This window comes from Apodemus sylvaticus, chromosome 23, assembly GCF_947179515.1.
Source record: "Apodemus sylvaticus chromosome 23, mApoSyl1.1, whole genome shotgun sequence".
NCBI classification, from domain to species: Eukaryota; Metazoa; Chordata; class Mammalia; order Rodentia; family Muridae; genus Apodemus; species Apodemus sylvaticus.
Window position 1 is genome coordinate 31843213 of NC_067494.1, and position 16562 is coordinate 31859774.

At 42.1% G+C, this 16562-nt stretch overlaps 1 protein-coding gene and 1 pseudogene across 1 annotated transcript; both read left to right on the plus strand.

Annotated features, from left to right (window-relative positions):
* Positions 1-914: 914 nt before the first annotated feature.
* LOC127673703 (histocompatibility antigen 60c-like) lies at positions 915-3276 on the plus strand. Its single transcript, XM_052169493.1, has 4 exons — positions 915-1029; positions 1828-2013; positions 2272-2535; positions 3146-3276. The coding sequence occupies exons 1-4, from the start codon at positions 915-917 to the stop codon at positions 3274-3276; spliced, it is 696 nt and encodes a 231-aa protein (XP_052025453.1).
* A 547-nt stretch (positions 3277-3823) lies between these two features.
* The window catches only part of LOC127673704 (histocompatibility antigen 60c-like), a 63135-nt pseudogene continuing 50396 nt past the window's right edge, over positions 3824-16562 (plus strand).

Consider the following 16562-nt stretch of genomic DNA (forward strand, 5'->3'; position numbering starts at 1 on the left):
AGTAATGTACTGAAATTCTTTAATAAAGTTAGAGGAGTTAGAGGTATAAGAACTCAGTCTGCTTTCTATTTGAGAAAGTTCGCTCAAAGAGAAGGGAACATGTACTCTAACCAGACCATCGATTCCAGCCACTTCCCTCAGAGGAAGGACTGGTGCTGGGTCAGGTGTCTTTGGAGGAGAAGAGGCTGGGGGCTTGGCCGTGGCCTTAGAACGTGTAATAGGAGGGGTAAAGGTTGGTGCCAGTTCAGGGCATCTGTGGTGATCCTTTACTGGCACAGAGGGAGAGGAGACAGACTCTGAGACTTGGTGGGAGGGAGAAACTGGGGCTGAAGGTTGAGATCTTGTAGTCTCCACATGTCTGTGGCGAGTGGACGGAGGTGGTTCGTCAGCAGGGTCGAAAGTAACGCCATCTAGTGGAGGGTGAGCAGGTTTCATGGCTAGGAGGAGCTGAGATGGAGTGCAAGCAGCGCAGAGAGAAGGCTTAGACCGGAGATAGATAAAAGCTTGGACGTACAGGATTTGGTCCCATTTACCAGATTGTTGACAGTATGTATTAAGATCCCTTAAAATAATTGGATCTAGGGTGCCATTAGGTGGCCATTTGGAATTATTATCTAGTTTATATTGAGTCCAGACCTTATTACAGAGGTTAATTAGTTTTGACCGCCTCACATCGTACGTTAGTTTTAGAGACTTGAGATTTTCTAGGAGGCAACCGAGGGGGCTTCCTGGGGGTACCGGCGAAGATGTTCTATTCCCCATCAGGTGTGGGGGGGCTTTGTATACCACAATCGGGATACCGATATCCGGGAACGTGGAACAATTTGGTTTAGCCAGGCGGCGCACTAGCGGCCGCGATCTGGAGCCCTAGGCGGTGGCAACAGCAGCAGCAGTGGCGGCAGCGTGGCGGCAGCATGGCGGCGGCAGCAGCAGCAGCGGCAGGGCAGCAGCACGGAGAGGCAGGCGGCGGTGGCACGCAGCAGCGTGGTGGAGCACAGAGCAGTGGCGGTGGCGCGGGGGACTTCGGCGGTGGTCCATAGCAGCAGCAGCGTGGCCAGTAGCGCGGGCGGGAGGGAGGGTTCCGTAGGTCGGCTTGCCAGTGTTGGTTTCTGGGTCTGTTGGCTTCTGTAGCTGCTGCCACTGGCCAGCACACACGCACGCACCCCAGGCACCAGGCCGCGGACTGCGGTGGAGCCGGAACCACAATGAGGCACGCTAGACCAAATGGTTCCACGTGGAGTTTATTTAAGAAGGGAGGGGTAGCCAGCGGGAAAGGGAGTGAGAAGGGAAGGAAAAGAGAGCGGAAAGGAGCGCTGCTAGGTTATATAGGGGTGGTGACGTAATTACAGGTAAAGGTGGGCTATGGAATTCTGGGTAGATGGCAGCCGTTGCCTGGGCAACGGACCTAAACATTGCTTTGCATGGTGTCCCAGGCCTCAGGTACCTACACTGTTCCTCTCCTGAGATCCAAAGTTTCCCCAAGTTTCCCCCTTGGATCCTTATCTTCCCAGCTGAGACTCTCTGTGACACATCCCCGGGAACATGGATGATATCTGACATATTTTATACTTCAGTATTAGATAATAGTCACTACAAGTACTTGTAAGATAAATCTCCTTGGTTATATATGTGCACCTGAGGAGTTCTATCAACCTAAGACAGTTACAGATGGCACAGAACTAAGGATCCAGAAGGTGGTGGACCTGTTGATTAGAGGCTTCTCTTCCTAAACCTTTTCCTGTCAGAGTGATTATGAGAGCTAGAAATCCATGACTCCTCTGGACCCCTGCTCCTACTTTGGACCTCACTTCTGTGTTTCTCTTACAGATAAAGACTCTCTAAATTGCAATCTCAGTGTCAACTATCGTGAGCTACGTGGACAGTGCTCAGTGAATCGAAATCCTCTCCTTCGTTTTGGTGATGGAAAACAGGAGGGAAATGTCACTGAGCTGTGTCCTTATTTGTTCCAAAGCCTGAAAGACACTTTAGGAGTGATGTGGAGCCTGCAATCAGGTAAGTATGAAATAGAATGCAAAGGTAGACATGATAAATGAGAAAGAGGAAGAGGAGAGCATGTGACAGAATGGGGCTGCTGAATTATCCTACTAGAAGAGATGAACACTTTTTTCTACCTGGAACTACATGGCACACATTGTGTAAGCAATGGCAAGCCAGGAAGGAAAGATTACAGGTCCTAAGTGTGCAGAGAAAGACAGGACCTTTGGGGGAGGTGATGGTTTTATAAAGGTTAGAAGATGATGTCATTTGCAGGTAATGATGCCTTACAAGTCACCACAAATTGTCAATATACTCAAGAAAAATTGATTGATGGATACGTGGAGATCATAAAATTTAATGAGAAGTATAGATTTTATCCACTTAATAAAACCTGGAAAGAAGGTCATTCTGAAGCCAGCGGTGCCATGGAGCAATGGAAGAACGACAAGGAACTAGAACAAGGTCTCAGTAAAGTCCTCACAGGAGATTTCAGTGACTGCCTCAACAAATTGTTGCCACACTCCAGAGAAATACCAAGTAAGTAGTTAGGTAGATTAGCACAAGAAAACAGTCACAGGGTGGGAAAGTTATGGCAGTTCTCTTAAAAAGTCTGATGACTTCCCTGTCTGGATGGGAGCCAGGTGTGCCTAATGGAAAACTTGATAGACTGAGTGAGGGATTCATTGGTGGTCTTCCAGGGATGACCACAAGGATTTCTCTTTCCCATATCATCACACAGTGCTTCACATTTCCTCATAACCATTGGCCCAGGCACTACATGGCCCGCTAATGAGCCCCAAGTCTGTTTGCATCACTGTAAACTTCCAGCCTTCTCATCCTCAGGTAGAGCTGCCCTCCCACCAGCTCCAACATCACTTTTGAAGGCCACATTATCTTTTTCTAGCACAATTAAAGAACTCCAGAGAGTTCTATCCACAGTAAATATGCCACCTTGTTTGATGGTTCTGTACACCTTTGCTTTATTTGGTAGTGAAACAAGCTCTGTAAAATCATCTCACATGCTATGTGTTACACAGCAAAGGGGGGAGATCTCTGTGCTGCTGAATTACTGAGGACCCAGAAATTGAGGTGAGGTTTGCTCAGATTTGAAGTCTGGTTAAAGCCTCAACATCTGTTTTCATTTTAGCCTTACCAACCACTCCTGCACATATGGACCAACTTTCTTCCATGGCATGCAGTTCCAAACCCTCTGTCCAACAGATAATGTTCATCTGCCTCCTCCTCTCACTCCTCCTTCACTCCGCAAATGTTTTCTGAGGAGAATCCTTGACAGTGACAGGTACTGGGCACAATGTTGGAAGTGTAGTAAGGGACAGAGGGGTGAGGACTGAGGAAGTAGGAATGAGCGAGTTCAGGTGTTGTGCTCTGGTCCCTTAGCTGCAGATTCATGCTGAGAAAGGAGGCAGGAGATCCAGAGTTCATGTCACCTCACAGCAAGAGCTTGGGCATGCTCAGCCTGGACAGGAGAGGAATTTGTCACAGGGCAGAGGAAATGCCAAGGGCGCACAGCAGGTGCCTTGTCATAGTCTGTTCCTCATTAGGAGTGTCCCATGCTGCAGATACAGGACCAGCCGGAACATAGAAGAACATTCTAGTTCCTTTGGTGTGTAGAGGGAAGAGAATTCCATCCTAACAAACAAGAAAATGAAGATAGAAATTGTGAAATGGCCCAATGGCAAGACCACTTGCTGACCCATAGTTTATTTCAAACTCCCAAATGTCAGCTCACATCCACTTCAGGTCCAGGAGGTCCAGCTCCTTCTTCTCCAGAGACAGAAGGCATTGGTACATCCCCCTTGCAGACATGCAGGCTAACCCTCAGAAATATAACATAGAAACAAACAAAGCAGCAGCAGCAGCTGCTGGAGCAGTGTTCCCACTAGAGACAGGTGGCACTGAGCTCTTCCTGGAGTCCTCTGCTGCCATCTGGAACTGCCCTGATGGTTAAGGTAGGCCAGGGACAATCACACCCACATCTGTTTGCCCCTCTTAGATGCTGAGAGTTTTAGAATGAAGGGGGAAAGATGGTGGAACCCCACTCAAGGCTTAGACAACCAGGACCCAGGACCCTCTCTGCATAGGGATCCTCCACACTTCTCCAGCCCCTCCCTGAGTGAGGGAACAGAGTTAGTCATCAGTGCATCAACCTGAACCTCCATGCTCTACCACAGAGCCTGGGACTGACTCTGTAATGTGGGGGTGGAGGAAGAAGACAGTGCAGCTCCAGGGAGGCAGAGCCCAAGAGTGATGGGATGAGGGAATGAATGACCCTCAGGGAGAGGGTTTATGGGTACAGATGACTGGGACAGGTCACCCAGGGAACTGACCCAGGCTGTCCTCAGAACCTTCATAAGATGTGTTTCCTTGTTGTAGGTGAAGAGGCTCCAGGGAAAGTCATGAGAACTCATCTGGAGCAGCCGCCGCCCCTTCCGTCATCCTCAAGCACATGCATCATCATGCTGCTGACACAGTGTGTCAAGGACTTCCCACTCTGTACAAGTCTCTGGTCCTTTGTAATCACAGGCTACTTTTTCTCTGGGTGATTCGCCCATAACATGGAATTACTTGATCTAGAGACTAGGATAAAATCAGTTATGTATTCATACCAAGCACAATAAACAGAATAACCAGATCTTTGTAGTGGGATTGTGAAGTTTAACTCCTGTGTATATAACTCATCAGTGTCTATGTCAGAGTGAGACAGACGAGGAGGAGCCTTACAGGGTGACATTCTCTACATCACCAATGAAAATTAGATGTATGTGCTATTTAATATGACTATATACAACGGAAATGAACTACTTTATAACATAAAGTGAGAGTTTATAATATTACTACTATTCTAGAGTAGTCTGTGTGATACTCACTAAGTAGTAGAGCCATGGCCACATGCACACTGGAGCAGCAGAAAACTTGGAACCCACTTGGTCCCACAGGCTAGCTGCTTCTGCAGTGGCAATCTGGCAGTGAAATTTGGGCAGAGAGTAAATTCACAGTTGTTGCTTCTGACCTACATGTGGGCACTTTTGCACAAGTACACTTGTACTCAACCATCCTAAGAATGTGGAGATCATAGAGTGTGAAGTTCACTGCTGAAACACTTTGTTTTTGAAGCAGGGTCTCGCTCTGTAGACCAGGCTGGCCTGGAACTCACAAGAATACACCTACCTTTACCTTGACAGCATTAGGTTTAAAGATGTGAGCCACCATTCCTGACTGCTCATTGGATTTTAAGCTCTAATGGTGTGATACTAAAATATTAGAGCTTTAAAATTGCCTATTTCATACAGGTGTTCATGTTTTTGGGAATGGGTGCTGCCTATCACTTTGTAACCTTTAGCAGCATTTAATAGATAGGAACTATTAATGTACCTGAGGCATCACTAAAGGAAACCTTCAACAACTATGCATAGGAAACAGAAATTGTGAACTGTTTACTAGAGGTCAGTGGTAACTACAATAGGTACACAGACCCTCACACAATTGACTCCATAATGGAAGTGTTATTCAGGCTTTAAAACTCAGCACACAAACAACACCTCCAGCCAAAATAAAAAGAAAGACCTCATCTATCAAAGTCCATAGTTCTGAGAGAGTCTCTTATTGTGATAATTTTGCTTTTTGGCTTCTGTTGTTTGGCTTCTATTAGCTGTTCCTGTTAACTGAAGTATGTCAACCCATAAAGTGTTTTGTTGTTGAAAAGCTCACCCTGACAAAGGCTCCATTCTACACTGGAATTCCAAACATTTAGAATAATCAGAGCCAGGTAATGAAGGCTTTCTATTGGCTTAAAAAGATTTTGTGGGAGAGGGAGGAACTGGAGGAAACATGGAGGGGAAACTGCAAAGGAAGAGGGCATAAAGTAAAGTGATCATTAATTTAAACAAATGTCTGACAGTCTTCTCTGCAGAATTCCCCTAGAACAGTACTGTCCATCCTCCAGTGTCCTCACTAGAAGGTTCTTACCACAGGTTCTGGGTGTCTAATTGCTAACTTAGTGTCTTTAAAGCAATCTCTTTCTATTCAGGTGTTTGTAAAATTTCTCCATTCGATTGGTTGACAGGTGTTCAAGTTTTTGCAAACGTGTGTTGTGTGTTTTATACAACTTTTACTTCAAATTTTCAGAATATTTTCAGAGTATTCTCTCATACTTATATTACTTTACAAGGTTGGTGGGGCTTATTTTTCATTTGTGATTATATGTTTGTAGTATTCTTTTAGTATTGAGTCAGTCTTTGTAATGATCTGTGAAGTTCAGTAAACTTTGGAAAGGATGTGTTTCCATTGAATTTCTTTATTGTTTCTATTCCATGTTTAATCTGTCTGAGATGTATTGTGCCTTTCTTGCTTTACATTTGCTGTGCATATCAGTATTTATCCATATCCCTTTGTTTTATTTCATATATATTGATTCCAAATATGTTGTTGGATGGCTCAGGACTCTGGAGTTAGAGCCAAGTAGATCTCTGAGTTAGAGGAACCTCTCTGGTCTACATAGAGATTTCCAATGCCATCAGGTGTATACATAGACACCTATTCTTAAAAAACCAAAAGAGTAAAACAGGAAGAAGAAATGTGCTGGTTCTCATCAAGTGCAGAGAACGTGTCTGCAGAATACAAATGGGACATCTACGCCATGTGCCCTGCCCACAAGGCTCAGGAGTCAGCGTGAAGCAGGAACACCTGATCCAGTCGTTACAGTAGAAAGTTTTGCTTCACTGGCGTAAAGGTTATTGTTATTTTATGCTTTCATCTTCAGAGTTTATTGTTATTATCAGCTAATGGCTGCACATATGTATGGGCACCATGTCATGAAACACTGACAGAAGCCAGAGGTACCTGAGCCCCTAGAACTGGAGCTATACATAGGTGTGAGCCACAATGTGAGTGCTGAGAATTGAGTTCAGGTCCTCAGGAAGAGCATCCAGTGATCTGAAACTCTGCATCATCTCTTCAGTTCCTAAAATATCATTTTTCCAGAGACAGAAAGTTGGAAGGTCGTGAGAGTGGATCTGTAAAGAGTGAGGGGAATGTGGGGGCTGTGAACATGGTTAACACACGTGTGTGCAGGCATGACGAGCTCAATGAACACAAAGACTGTGTTTACAAATTTTTTGTTTGAATTAGGCAACCCACAAACAGGCCTTATGTAGAGTGACAGACCTTGGACCACTCAGCCCTAAATGGTATATCTCAAGCAAATCTCTCGTCTCTGAGATCTTGTTAAGTAGGGTATCCAGCCCCATATTCAAAACTCTCCCACACCCATTCCTCCCCAAATCTACAAGTCAGGACATCACAGATATAGCCCCACTTCCAAGGCTAGAGTTTCTTTTAATTTCATTTACCTGGGTGTTTTGACAACACATATGTCTGTGCACCATGTTTATGTCTGGCTTCTGAAGAGGTCAAAAGAGGGCATCAGATCTGTTGAACCCGAGTTGACAGTTACAGGTCACCATGTGGATTCTGAGAATACAATCCTGGTCCTAAGGAAGAGGTCCCAGGTCCTAGGATAGATCTTACAGATGTTGATTTTCACCTGTTCCTTGGATCTCTCATTCAGGGAGAAGAAGACAGAGCACTCCTCACTGTACCTCAGACAGGGAGTCTGCTACAGCAGAGCTTTAGGACACAGTGGAGAAGAAGTCTGTACCATGACAGACAGGTTAGGAGAAGATGAGCAGATCTATGCCTGAAGAAAAACTTCTGGACTTAATGGAAAACAGTAAATTAGAGAGACGAAGAGAGGAGCAGACTCACATTGTGTCACAAGTTCCTGTGTAGACAGGAACATAATCAGGAGAATGGGCCATGGGCCCTGAGGAAACATAAGGAGAGAGGGAGAGAGGGAGAGAGAGAGGGGGGAGAGAGGAAGAGAAGAAGAGATGGACAGAGGGAGAGAGAGATAGAGAGAGGGAGAGAGGGATAGAGGGAGAGAAGGGAGGGAGATGGAGGGGTAAGGGAGGGGGAGGGGAGGTTTTGGGGCAGGAGGAGACTACATGGTGGACACTGAACACTTTAGAGGTTTCTCCCTGAAAGATCTTTGTGCCGTTCATTGTCTAGAGAGGCAGAGAGCTACGATATGAAAATAGCTCTTGTTCGTTTTATTCAAGAGTAAACTCTGTAAATATAACAAATTAAATTTTACTAAAGTGATTCTAAAACAGAAATTAGACCCATAAACCTCTACAAATAACTGTACTGACTGAAAATAGGTCCGAGGTAAATTATCATGGTCAGACTTTGCTTCTGTCTTAAGTTCTCTTCACTCTCAGCATCACTATTGACTGACACAGCTGAGTCATTTGTAATAGCAACTAATATTAAAGACTTTTATGAGTATTTTACACCAGTTTGGGTATTTTCATTATACTTATTTTTCTTATAAAGAGATACAAATGTTTACAGTAAATCATGAAAACTATTTACTCAGTAACATTAAGATGTCTATGTAAAATGATTACTTTTAACAAAACTGACAGGAAGCACTGTTATCTTCAAATCTTAGCTCAGCACCATACAGTCACTTTTCATTTTAAGAATTCATGACACTTAATCATAAAAATGTGTTCAAATATATCATCTATTTTGTATTTATGAAGATAAAGTTTGTCTTGTTAGCTACTCTACAAAGAGTAAAAAATGTTTCAATGACCATATGTGTAAAGATAATATTATGGATTTTCACAAGATTTTTGGAAGGTTCCTTACTCACAAACAAAAGGGCTCTGAAAACTGATACAATTTATATTATCATTTCACCTAATGACAAAATTAGCAGAATATTTTAAGAAAAGAATTAGTTTTGTCAAAAGATGTTAAATATTTTATCCATAGTAGAAAGGAAACTACAGAATCAGCATAAGGGTCAGAGCACCTAACAGTTTATATTTGGACAGTTTCACTCCTCCTTCCTTTAAGAAATGGTGTCCAAACGTGAGGTAAGGCAAAGCCTCCCCTGATTTTGGCGCCATTATTCTCAGGTTGTGGCAGATTTCAGGTCCCCACTGAGGTGGAGCTTGTTACTGTAGGTGGTGGCCTTAAGCAGGGGGAGCAGAGCATAAAATGAGGTAGACTGAAGTCTCAGGCAATAGCCAACTTTATTCAAAGCATCAGACCCTTGGGTTAAGCAAGGTCACATGAGCAAAGTTCACAGGACTATACACAGTCATAAGGACACCATGCTTGGAAATACTTCTTAGGCACACAAGTAAGCAGCAATGTGTAATCTGGAGCAAACCCACCCCTGTTTACACCTAGGAGGGGCATGAAAGCTCATTTTAAGAACAAACCCAGGTTTAGGAGAAACAGAATTTACAAGGCTTGTCTCATTTACTAAGATTTTTCTCAAAAGCTCTCATAAATCTCACAGAGAATCCTGGATAATGATATGACAATATGACTGTGCCAACTCTTCTATACCAAAGCCACACACACACACACACACACACACAGAGAGAGAGAGAGAGAGAGAGAGAGAGAGAGAGAGAGAGAGAGAGAGAGAGCTTCTGATAGTATTGGTAATCTGTGCCATATCACTTTCAACTAACTGTAGAGTCAAATATTACAGCCGACAGTCAGTGATTCTATCTTTCCTTGTTTCTTTTCCCTTTCTCAATCTTAGACTATGACTCTATAGTGTCAGGCGCTGTCATTGTCTTCATTATTCCTTATTATGTAAAACTATGGCTTTTAGGCTTGGTCTTGCCTGAAGTAGCTACATTTTACAGACAACAAGTTGATAACAAGTGTCTCCTCTACAAATTGGCCCTCATTCTGTCCAGCACCCTCCATAGGCAAAAACAGGTGAATAATTTATTTCTAATCTTCAAAATTATAAACATATAATTTTATAATTATAAACATATCACAATTAATTAGACACATGAGTATGTGGTCCTATGAAAACTACACAAGAAAAATCAGACCTGTGGAATTGTCAAATAGCACAATTGATCAGGGGTGAATCACCCTGACCTAGACAAATAATTAGTACACCTACCATCCTTATGCTGATTCTGTAGCTTCCTTTCTACCTGGTGATGCCTACCAGCAACCTGCAAACAGATACCCTCATGTGTATCCCGAGGCCAACAAGCAGAAACTCCTGATGGTCCCCTGTACTTCACTTCAGTGACTAATGTTAGCATATGTTTCAGTTTCTACCTCTGCTGTCTATTCATCCTTACATATTCATCACCTCCCTTCCCCACCTCAATGATTCTGCACTTTATCCTTCCCCATACCATTCCACTCTGAGGCTGACCAGGCTCTGTTAGCCTGCAGCCTCCTTACTATCTTATCTGGCCAACTACATCTGACCGAATTCTCGGACTTAGTGATACTTCTATGCTGTGGACTCCTTAAACCACATATAGACATTCCACAATCTACACACACACATCACATGCAGGCACAAATAAACATATCTCATGCATGCACACATACACATAAAGTGTGATATATATTGTAAGATCTGAACTTGAGAACCCATATTTGCTGGTAGCCACTTATTAAAACTGGAAGACCTGGGCAAAATGAATCCAATAAAATTCAGTATCTTGTGAATTCATTAGTATTTCATCAATACTGATGTTGTAGAAAGACACAAACATATCCACCTATATTTCTGACATAGCATCTTCAGGGCACGACTCCACTTGTTATGGAATCAAATGAGTAATCAAGATTTTGAGAAAGTAATTGGAAATACACAATTTTTCATCAATCAAATTAAACCATTTTGTCATGTAAATAAATTGATCATGCTTTTTCTAAGTCTCATGAACAGAGAGTTAGTTTGTTCTTTTGACCCAGGGCCTGCTTCATACAGCAATATAAACTTACACTGTTCAGGGGGATTCTAGCCCCAGGGCTGAACTGAGGGAAGCCTAAAATACAGGAAGATCAAGAGTCAGAGGGAAGAAGGCTGAGAAGGCGCATTGCTTCTTTGTGCAGGGTCTCAACTCATAAAGAATTTGCAAAAACAAATCAGGGAAAAAGCAGAGGAGAAAGGAAGAAACCAACCTCAGATCCCAGACCTAAGCCAACCATACATAAGGTAGAACATAGGATTACTCTCTACTAAGACACTATTAGACAGGCTGAAGACAACTATCTGGGCTTGGAGATGTGGTTCAGTGCTTAAGAGCATCTGCTTCCCTATCAGGGATCAGAGTTTCATTACAGCACCCATGCCGGGTTGTAACCTTAATTTTTTTCAAATACTATTTTTAATGATGGTTCTTAAACACTATACCCTCCCTTTAAGCCCACCGTCTACTGGAGGTAGTAGGAAAGATAGGATACAGGGGAAGTGGATCTGCTGAGGAAGGTTCTTTGGAACAGTTCCTTTCTAGGTTGCCTGGAAATCAGCAGTTCAATTCCCATGTTAGCAGGCAGTGGCAGCTCGATCCACTAGCAGACACTTCATGGATACAGCAGCAGTCAATTTTGGTAGAGTCTAGTTATCAACAGTAGTGACACAACCTGTCAAAGACAGCCAGGCCTCAGTCTCTGCTCAAGTCATCATGAGGGACCAAGAGGAACAACAGGAAATGTCCTCAGCTGTTTCTCTCTCAGGAACTTAAAGATCAGCAAAGGTCTGAAACCCACAACCTTTACACAGTTAGCTGTACCAACAAGTCAAGCTCTGTCTCTGTCACTCTGTTGCATCCCACTTATACCCTTCAAGCATCACTGTCCTCCATGTGCCTTGCCTCAGTGTACGTCTTTCCTCAGCACAAACATCCAATCAGCCCAACTCTGTGGAAGCAGTAAGAAACTGCACTACACCACTGGAAGTGTTTTGGCTTTTTTCTACGGAGTCCTGACAAATGCAGCTACAAACTGTATAGGGAACAAATATATGTGTGTTGTTATCAAAGCATCCTTCATCACCTGTACTTTAAGGTGCTTCCTTTAGCAGAACAGCATCTCTCCTGTGGTGGCTTCAGTGAAATGTTCACTCAAAAGTCTGACTTAGCCTTTCACACCTATGTCCACTAATAAAATGTTCCTTCATATGTTCGTCCCAGAAATACACCATCCAACCAACTGTTCAAAAGGGGGAAAAACTGGGGGCATCTAACAGAAATGTCACAGAGGATAGGAGACATCTGTCATCCTCAGAGGAGAAATTTTCCTGGGATTGCGGCTAGAGAAAGCATCAGTTCTTTGAGATCATCTGGATGTCCAAACAGACATGGGAGACTCTGGATCTATAGAAGCCTGGAGCCCAGATAAACCCATAGCCAGACTAACCAAAGGGCACAGAGACAGTATACAGATTAACAAACTTAGAAATGAAAAGGGAGATATAACAACAGAAACTGAGGAAATTCAAAAAAAATCATTAGTTCCTACTACAAAAGCCTGTACTCAACACAACTAGAGAATCTGGAAGAAATGGACAGTTTCCTAGACAGATATCCAACACCAAAACTAAATCAGGATCAAATAGATCACCTAAACAGTCCCATAACACCTAAAGAAAATAAAAAGGGTCATAGAAAGTCTCTGAACTAATAAAAGCTCGGGACCAGATGGCTTCAGTGCAGAATTCTATCAGACCTTCATAGAAGACCTAACACCAATACTCTTCAAACTATTCCACAAAATAGAAACAGAGGGAACTCTACCCAACTCGTTCTATGAAGCTACAATTACGCTGATACCAAAACCACACAAAGATCCAACAAAGAAAGAGAACTCCAGGTCAATTTCCCTTATGAATATTGATGCAAAAATACTTAATAAAATTCTTGCCACCCGAATCCAAGAACACATCAAAACGATCATCCAACATAATCAAGTAGGCTTCATCCCAGGGATGCAGGGATGGTTCAATATAAGGAAATCCATCAATGCTATCCACTAAATAAACAAACTCAAAGAAAAAAATCATATGATCATCTCATTAGATGCAGAAAAAGCATTTGACAAAATTCAGCATCCTTTCATGCTAAAAGTCTTAGAAAGAACAGGAATTCAAGGCCCATACTTAAACATCATTAAAGCAATATACAGCAAACTGGTAGCCAACATCAAACTAAACAGAGAGAAACTTGAAGCAATCCCATTAAAATCAGGGACTAGACAAGGCTGTTCTCTCTCTCCATATCTTTTCAATATAGTACTTGAAGTTCTAGCTAGAGCAATTAGACAACATAAGGAGGTCAAGAAGATTGTAAAGGAAGAAGTCAAATTATCACTATTTGCAGATGACAAGATAGTCTACTTAAGTGACCCGAAAACCTCCACCAGAGAACTCCTACAGCTGATAAACAACTTCAGCAAAGTGGCTGGTTATAAAATCAACTCAAGCAAATCAGTTGCTTTCCTATACTCAAAGGATAAGCAGGCTGAGAAAGAAGTTAGGGAAATGACCCCTTTCACAATAGCCACAAACAATATAAAGTATCTTGGTGTGACTCTAACCAAACAAGTGAAAGATCTATAGGACAAGAACTTCAGGTCTCTGAAGAAGGAAATGGAAGAAAAATCTGCCGTGCTCGTGGATTGGCAGGATTAATATAGTTAAAATGGCCATCTTGCCAGAAGCGATCTACAGATTCAGTGCAATCCCCATCAAAATTCCAACTCAGTTCTTCACAGAGTTAGAAAAAGCAATTCTCAAATTCATCTCGAATAACAAAAATCCCAGGATAGCTAAAACTATTCTCAAGAACAAAAGTAATTCTGGGGGAATCAGTATCCCTGACTTCAAGCAATACTACAGAGCAATAGTGTTAAAAACTGCATGGTATGTTTAGGTATGGGCCTTGAATTCCTGTTCTTTCCAAGACTTTAAGCATGAAAGGATGCTGAATTTTGTCAAATGCTTTTTCAGCATCCAATGAAATGACCATGTGTTTTTTTTCTTTGAGTTTGTTTATGTGGTGGATTACATTGATGGATTTCCATATATTGAACTAACCCTGCCTGCATCCCTGGGATAAAACCTACTTGATCATGGTGAATGATCGTTCTTATGTGTTCTTGTATTCGGTTGGCAAAAATTTTATTGAGTATTTTTGCATCGATGTTCATAAGGGAAATTGCTCTGAAGTTCTCTTTCTTTGTTGGATCTTTGTGTGGTTTTGGTATCAGCGTAATTGTGGCTTCATAGAAGGAATTGGGTAGTGTTCCTTCTGTTTCTATTTTGTGGAATAGTTTGAAGAGTATTGGTGTTAGGTCTTCTTTTAAGGTCTGATAGAATTCTGCACTGAAGCTATCTGGTCCTGGACCTTTTTTGGTTGGAAGGCTTTCTATGACTCCTTCTATTTCTTTATGGGTTATGGGACTGTTTAGATGATCTATTTGGTCCTGACTTAATTTTGGTATTTGGTATCTGTCTAGGAATTTGTCCATTTCCTCCAGATTCTCCAGTTGTGTTGAGTATAGGCTTTTGTAGTAGGATCTGAAGATTTCTTTAATTTCTTCAGTTTCTGTTGTTATATCCCCCTTTTCATTTCTAATTTTGTTAATTTGGATACTTTTTCTGTGCCCTTTGGTCAGTCTGGCTAAGGGATTATCTATCTTGCTGATTTTCTCAAAAAACCAGCTTCTGGATTCATTGATTCTTTGTATGGTTCTCTTTGTTTCCACTTGACTGATTTCAGCCATGAGTTTGATGATTTCCTGTCTTCTACTCCTCCTTGGTGAATTAGCTTCATTTTGTTCCAGGGCTTTCAGGTGTGTCCATAAGCTGCTAGTCTATGCTCTCTCCATTTTCTTTTTGGAGGCACTCAGGGCTATGAGTTTTCCTCTTAGCACTGCTTTCATTGTGTCCCAAAGATCATCAGTATCCCTGACCTCAAGCAATATTACCGAGCAATAGTGTTTAAAACTGCATGGTATTGGTACAGTGACAGGCAGGCAGATCAATGGAACAGGATTGAAGATCCAGAAATGAACCCGCACACCTATGGCCACTTGATCCTGGACAAAGGGGCTGAAAACATCCAATGGAAAAAAGATAGCCTTTTCAACAAATGGTGCTGGTTCAACTGGAGGTCAGCATGCAAAAGAATGCAAATTGATCCATTTTTATCTCCTTGTACTAAGCTTAAGTCCAAGTGGATCAAGAACCTCCACATAAAGCCAGACACACTGAAACTAATAGAAAAGAAACTGGGAAAGACCCTTGAGCACATGGGCACAGAGGAAAATTTCCTCAACAGAAGACCAATAGCTTATGCTCTAAGATCAAGAATTGACAAATGGGACCTCATAAAAGTTTCTGTAAAGCAAAGGACACCATCAAAAGGACAAATTGGCAACCAACAAATTGGCAGAAGATCTTCACCAACCCTACATCAGATAGAGGGATAATATCCAATATATACAAAGAACTCAAGAAGTTAGACCCCAGAAAACCAAATAACCCTATTAAAAATAGGGTACAGATTAAAAACTAAGAATTCTCACCTGAAGAACTTCGGATGGTGGAGAAACATCTTAAAAAATGCTCAACTTCACTAGTCATCATGGAACTGCAAATCAAAAGAACCCTGAGATTTCACCTTACACCAGTCAGAATGGCTAAGATTAAAAACTCAGGAGACAGCAGATGTTGGTGAGGATGTGGAGAAAGAGGAAATCCTCCACTGCTGGTGGGGTTGCAAATTAGTACAACCACTCTGGAAATCAGTCTGGCAATCCCTCAGAAAACTAGGCATGTCACTTCCGAAAGATCCTGCTATACCACTCCTGGGCATATACCCAGAGGATTCCCCAGCATGTAATAAGGATATATGTTCCACTATGTTCATATCAGCCCTATTTATAATAGCCAGAAGCTAGAAAGAACACAGGTATCCCTCAACAGAAGAATGGATGCAAGAAATATGCTATATCTACACAATGGAGTACTATTCAGCCATTAGAAACAATGAATTCATGAAATTCTTAGGCAAATGGATGGAGGTGGAGAACATCATATTAAGTGAGGTAACCCAGTCTCAAAAGATCAATCATGGTATGCACTCACTAGTAAGTGGGTATTAGCTTGGAAAACTGGAATATGCAAACATAATCCACACTTCAAATGAGGTACAAGAAGAATGGAGGAGTGGCCCCTAGTTCTGGAAAGACTCAGTGTAGCAGTATAAGACAAAACCAGAACAGGGAAGTGGGAAGGGATGGATGGGAGAACAGAGGGAGGGAAAGGGGCTTATGTGACTTTCAGGGAGTGGGGAACCAGAAAAGGGGAAATCATTTGAAATATAAATAAAAAATATATTGAATAAAATTAAAAAAACAAAACAAAACTGCATGGTATTGGCAGAGTGACAGACAAGTGGACCAATGGAATAGAATTGAAGATCCAGAAATGAATCCACACACCTATGGTCACTTGATCTTCGACAAAGGAGCCGAAAACTTCCAGTGGAAAAAAGATAGCCTCTTCAACAAATGGTGCTGGTTCAATTGGAGGTCAGCCTGCAGAAGAATGCGAATTGATCCATTCTTTTTTTTTTTTTTTTTTTTTTTTTGATGTTCTTTTTTTTTTTTGTCTTTTTTTTTATTTGATATAA